This window comes from Pteropus alecto, unplaced genomic scaffold (assembly GCF_000325575.1).
Source record: "Pteropus alecto unplaced genomic scaffold, ASM32557v1 scaffold125, whole genome shotgun sequence".
In the NCBI taxonomy this organism is placed as follows: Eukaryota; Metazoa; Chordata; class Mammalia; order Chiroptera; family Pteropodidae; genus Pteropus; species Pteropus alecto.
This window is the reverse complement of record NW_006436888.1, coordinates 4,749,643-4,755,788: the sequence shown is the minus strand read 5'-3', so window position 1 is coordinate 4,755,788 and position 6,146 is coordinate 4,749,643. Positions and strand designations below refer to the sequence as shown.

The following is a 6,146-nucleotide window of genomic DNA, read 5'->3' as shown; positions in this document are numbered from 1 at the left end:
AGGAATGGACAGGGAAAGCTGTGATGCAGTCTCAGCCAGCCCAGTGGGGGCGCTCCAGAGCAAAGATTGCCTGCTAGAGGGGGCCCACCTGCGCAGAAATGTCCAGGTCCCCGGTCCCCCACCAAGCCAGTTATTGGCTGGGACTGCTCCAGTACAGTGTGACATGGGCTCAGTATGACATTGTGAAGGTGCTAACAGCCACCTGCTCGCCTCACCACTGGACAGTAAATGCCTTCCAGAAGGAGATATGAGTGGTCCACTCCCATGGTGCCACCCTTGTCAATTGGGCGGCCAAAATATTCTACAAAACAGCAACCGAACTAGTATTTGGCATTGTATAAACCAGACCACCAGCTCCCTGACAGGCTGTTTTCTTTCTAAACCACTGTTTTCACCCTGAGCAAAAAGAAAAGCCTGGAGTTTGGGCCAACTGGACAGTCATTCTGAGAGCTGGTTCCCTCGTGGGCGAGGCCGTGCCTTAGACCAGTCTTGGGAGATCTTGCTGCTTGAGGCGGGGTGGGCGGGGGGCTTCAGTTTGCCCATCTGTCAAAAGAGGATGTTGGTGTCGATGATCCCTCAGGCCCCTCCCAGCTCCAAGCTGACTCCACACCTGGCAGCCCCCAGCTGTTCCACCCACTCTTCCCTGGGGGGTGATCCCACACCACCTTCACGCCTCCCATAATCAATCAGTAACCCATCTGAGGCAGCTGGGGTCTCTGCCTCCTGCCCTCAGGGGCCTGGGCCATGACATCCATCGGTGGTTCCGGCTGGGAGCCTTGCGCACCAGATGGCCCACCCTGCTAGGGCACGGCCCTGCCACAGAGATGATGGATCTTCCGTCCAGTGGGACTGTGACGAGGGCAGCGGGGAGGGTCCACGCAGCTCGGCTGACCACATGTGCATGCTGTGTCGGCAGGGACGTGCTGCGACCTGCGGGAGCATCTCTGCACACCCCACAACCGGGGCCTCAACAACAAATGCTTCGACGACTGCATGTGTGTGGAAGGTGAGGGCTCCCCCGTGCCCCTAGAACCACGAAACCTCCCTTCCTCCTTGAAGCGGGTTCTGTGCCGAGTGGGGGATGCGTTTTCCTGTAGAGGGTGGACTGAGGGGTCTGTGGCGAAGGAGGCGGTGGGAGAATCCCTTGGGAGCTGAAGCCCTAAGCGAGAACAGCTTTGCTCGGTGCCTTCCCAATCTGTGAACGCATTTAGTCCTGATTCCTGGCATCGTTTCTCAATTTGCTTTTTTTCACCTCTTGAAATACAAGCTGGCATGATTTCCCAAGATCTAGAGGCAGGAGAAGGGAGGAGAGAAGAGCCTATCTCTTTAAATAAGATCAAACCTGAGAAGGCTGGTGCTTTCGGGCCAGAACTCTGTCCCAGGGGAAGCATTCCAAGTGTGATAACTGGGCTGGGGGGTGGAATTCTCAGCATGCCCCAGGAAAGGATGCACTTAGCTGGCTACCTCTAACTCCTCTGCGCTTCCACCTCGAGCGGCAGGTGCCCTCCAGCTCAAGTGTGCCCAGGCGTGCCAGGCTCAGCGCTCAACACTTTGCTCACATTGTCTCCTTGATCCTCACAGCCATCCCATTAAGGGCGCCATTATGGTTCCCGTTTTATGTATCGGCAATCTGAGGCACAGCGAGGTTAAGTGACTTGCTGAAACTCAGACAGCTAGAAAAGAGAGGAATATTTTTATTTTGAAAAATTTCTAACATATACTAGGTAGTCAGAATAGTAGTCAGAATAATGAACCACCATTTTCCGTCACCCGGGTTCAATAATTACCAACTCACTGCCTATCTATGTCATCTCTCCCCTGCCTACTTTCCCATTCCCATATGATTCTGAAGCAACTCCTAAGAGTTTAAAGATTTTTCATGTGTGAATAGTTCAGTATATATCTCTAAAAGATAAGAATTCTTCTAAAAACAAAATACCAAGAATGAACGGTGATTCCTCAATATCATTCAATATCCAGTTAGTGTTCTCATCTCTTGAGCAGACAGTAAGTAAATAAATAAATGTCTTTAGAAAGTAATAAGGAGAATAAAGAAAATAATTCTGAGGTCTGATGAGTCAAGGAGTTGTTTCAGAAAAGATGGACAGAAGTGGACATTGGAACCAGCTCCCTGAAGATGGGGGGCTTGGGAAAGGAGAGTCCCAGGCAAGAGGCAGAACAGAAGCGAGGACCTCAGGCAGGAACACGGCTGGTGTGTTGAGTGGGCCTGGCACGCAGTGGCCACAGGGAAGTTGGCACAGGGGAGGTGGGAGAAGCTGGTCGGGAGGATCACTCAGGGACCTTGTCGGCCTTATTTGATTTGTAAATGGAAGTTGCAGGCAGATTTTAAGCTGGGGAGTGACATCCTCTGACGTAGGAGTTTAAAAGCTCGCTCTGGCTGCAGGGCTGTGGGGGGCGTGAATGGAGACCGGAGGACAAGCTGAAAGGTGAGAGAGGATGGAGGCAGGCAGGGGTGGGGCTGGGCGATGCTGAGAAGCTGCCTTCTGGTACCTGTGTGCAGGGCCAGGCTGCAGGGCTGTGGGGGGCGTGAATGGAGACCGGGAGGATGGAGGCAGGCAGCGGTGGGGCTGGGCGATGCTGGGAAGCTGCCTTCTGGTACCTGTGTGCAGGGCCGGGCCCCATTGCACAGAGGAGATCGAGGTGCAGAGAGGGCAGGAGGCACTTCCGGTCCAGGGAGCTTGGAACAGGGTTGGGACCAAACCTCAGTCCTTGACCTCTAGGTCATAGCCCTGAACATCTCCAGTGCTGCGTCTGTTCATCCGTCCCTCTCATGGAGGCTGCTGTGTGGAGGCTGGGTTGGTTGTAGGGTAGAATAAAGACGGGGATGATGGGGACAGGGTATAAGGGTCCCAGAAGGTGCGGGTTGTTGGGGGGAAGATGGGGAGGGGACTGGCCAGTCGCACCCCTGACCCCCTTGCTTCCTTTCGCTCAGGGCTGCGCTGCTATGCGAAATTCCACCGGAACCGCAGGGTCACACGGAGGAAGGGGCGCTGCGTGGAGCCCGAGACAGCCAACGGGGACCAGGGATCCTTCATCAACGTCTAGCGCCCCACGGGAGGCGCCTCCCCGCTGGCCTGGGGCCTGAGTGCGGGAGGTTTGGAGGAGCCGGCAATTTGTTTATAACTAGCGGTGGGAGAGCGAATAGGGGACCAGAAGACCGAGGCTGCGCTGGGGAACTGCCTGCGCAGGAGCCAAGCGGCAGCTCACCTGCACCCGGCACCCAGCCCCTGGGGACTCCTGCGGCCTGCGCGTCCGGATGCCCGGGTGCTCCGCGATGGCAATGTCGAGAGTGCCCTCTACTGTCCGACTGCAGCACTGCAACAGCTTCGAGTTTAAATGAAGAGGTTTTTGCGGAAAAGAAACACAAACTTCCTGAGAGATAGGGAACCCAAGGGCGGGAGCTGAATACGGAACACCGCTTATGTGCCAGGCACTGTGCTAAACGCGGGGCATACCTTATTCCACTTAGCTGTCGCATGACCTCTTCAAGTAAGCACTGTCACCATTTTACAGGAGAGAAAACGGGCCACAGTTGAGTCATATGATTTGTCTAGGGTCCCAGATCAATGCTCCTCAAACCTTAACCTGTGTATGAATCCCCTGGGGTCTGGTGAAAATGCAGATTCCAATTCAGTCGATTCTGCCTTTCCAACAGGCTCCCTGAGCCTGCTTATGCTGCGGGTCCCTGGACCCCACTGAGAGCACCCGAGTTTGCTCCTCTGCTGCCGAGGACTTAACTCCAGGCTCTCCATGGCTTTCAGTGACAGAGACGTGTTCCCTGGTAGTTCCTTTCGTTGGGGAGAGACTGCAATGAGTGACTGCTCTCTTCCTCCCCTGGAAAAAGGTATCTTTAAAACAAAACCCAACCTGCATTAAGCTCCTGCTTGTTTGTAAGCCATGATTTGGGCAGATGGGCCCCCGCCCCCTGGGAGCTGGCATTCTGAGATCTGACGTGTTCCTTAGGTTCCTGTGGCCCGGGGACATGCACTTTGGAGTTGCCCTGACAGCTTCCACTCCAGAGCTTCTTTATCTTTTATAGTTTATGCCCTTGGAGAATGTCATGAAAGCATAGACAAAAACAACACACACGTCGCCCATGTGCAGCACCCACTTTGTTCTGTCTCAGTGGTTCCCAGGCTTCCCAGAAGACTGTGTCAGGACGCCCACCCCCAACTTCTGAGCCCAGTGAGGAGTTGGGGCACTGCTGAGATTGAGGTGCTGTCTGAAGCTAACTTCCCCCCACAGGCCAGACCCATGATGCCCACCTATCACGTCTGTCCCAGCAGAGCCCGCTCTAGAGGCCACTTCAGTCCCCACCCCTGGCATCTCACTCTTGGCCAACCCTCTGGTCCAGGGCAAACCAGGTTGCAAATGACAAAAGCCTTCCCCATCCAAATTCCTCACCTGCCTGGACATCAGCCTAGACACCTGCCCGAGGGAGGGACCACGCCCACAGGATTCCAGGGCTGTTTACTCCCTTGGGAAAATCAGTTGGGGTCAGGGGTCTGGCACCAAGGAAAGCAAACAGATCTAGGAGAAACCAAATATGCTTGTTCTTTTTTCCTATTCAAGTTCAAAGGGCATGGGAATCTTGGGGGTAGGGGTAGGGCAGGGGACCCGAAAGAGATCAAAGCCTTCTCTTTGGAAATCAAATCTGCCAGTCGTTTTGTCCGTTTGAGAGCATACAACGCCCATGCTGTGTGATGGGAGATTGTGGCAGAGCTTCCAGGGTGTGCCTGCAGGCAGGACCGCAGCATTGCTTATGCCTGGGGGGCAGCAGTTAGATGGCCCTGGACATCAGCAACGGGAAACAAAGTCAGGACAAAGCTGAAAGGCCCCACAGGAGAGTTCTATGGTTGGGAATTCAGAGCCTATCTATTTATTTGCCCTACCCACCTCCATTTGGCATTTGCAAAGGGGGATGGGAATGGAATCCTCTTAACTCCAGAGTTAGGGGCCCCAAAGTCCCTTCAGAGTTTAACAAACTTCTCTGGCGGAAAGTTCTTCCTTAGATCTATCTTAAATTTCCGCTGGTACAGAAGCCAGTTTCCTCTAACCCAGGGTTCAGCAAACTTTACCCTAAAGGGCCAGATAAATATTTTAGGTTGTATTCTGATAAAACTATTTATGGACACTGAGATTTGAATTTCATATAATTTTCATATGTCACATTGTTCTTTTCTGGATTTTCCAAAACACATTTAAAAATGTAAAAATCCTCTCTTACCTTGTAGGCTACGCAAAAATAGGCAGTGGGTTGGATTTGGCTCATAGGCCATAGTTTGCAGATCCTTGCTCCAGCCTGCTAGTCTCAACTTTGGCCGCACATTAGAATAATCTGGGGAACTTTTAAAGGCACCGATGCCCAGGGGGCCCACGTGCAAAGATTCTGGTTTAAATTGGTCCGAGTTGTGTCTGGGCTTCGTTGTCTTCAGAGCTCTCCAGGTGACACTAATGTGCAGTGGGAATGCGCCTGGTGACAAAAGGCCTGCTCTGCTTCTCACCATCTTCATGGCCTTAGGAAAGTTCCTTACAGTCTCTGCCTTGATTTCTTCATCTGTAAAATGGGGATAGTAACTTTTCCTTCATAGGGGGTGATGTGAGAAGTCATCGCAAAACCCTCATAACGTGCTTCGAACAGTGCCCGGCACATAATAAGCCCCTAGTGTTAGCTCTTCTGTTTTCTAGGACAATTTTAGTAGGTGTTCTGTTCTTTGATAATTGATCCATTGCATATTCAAAGATCGTTTCTAAGTCATAATTCAGAGTCCTTCCCCGAAGTGTGTTCCCTGGAACACGGGGGCCATGAGATGCTCCATTAGGAAAGAGGGCGTGGGGTTGTCTGGTCAAAGAGGTTTGGAAAACTGCTCTGGATTCAGCCCGAGGCAGCATGATCAGATTCTGGGCTCTGAGGCAGACCTGGAGGTGTGATTGGCTTTGTGATAACAGGTTCATGAGTTTTAAAAATATACCCCATGAGGGGAAAAGTGAGCCAGGGGCCAGATGAAAGCAATAGCCCTTCTACATTCTTCCTGCGGACTCTTACAGCCATTTCCCAGAGATACTCACCGTTCCCACGGGGCTGCCTTTCCGTGATTTTTCTGGCGATGCCGAGAGTGGCTCCC

The 6,146-nt window shown here is 52.7% G+C and overlaps 1 protein-coding gene across 1 annotated transcript in view; it reads left to right on the top strand.

Annotated features, from left to right (window-relative positions):
* The window catches only part of DRAXIN (dorsal inhibitory axon guidance protein), an 8,705-nt gene extending 5,174 nt beyond the window's left edge, over positions 1–3,531 (top strand). The window contains exons 5-6 of the mRNA XM_006914351.3: positions 917–1,006; positions 2,954–3,531. Of these exons, the coding sequence (XP_006914413.1) occupies positions 917–1,006; positions 2,954–3,066 (203 nt within the window). The 3' untranslated portion in view covers positions 3,067–3,531. The remainder of the gene's footprint in view (positions 1–916; positions 1,007–2,953) is intronic.
* The last annotated feature ends 2,615 nt before the right edge of the window (positions 3,532–6,146 follow it).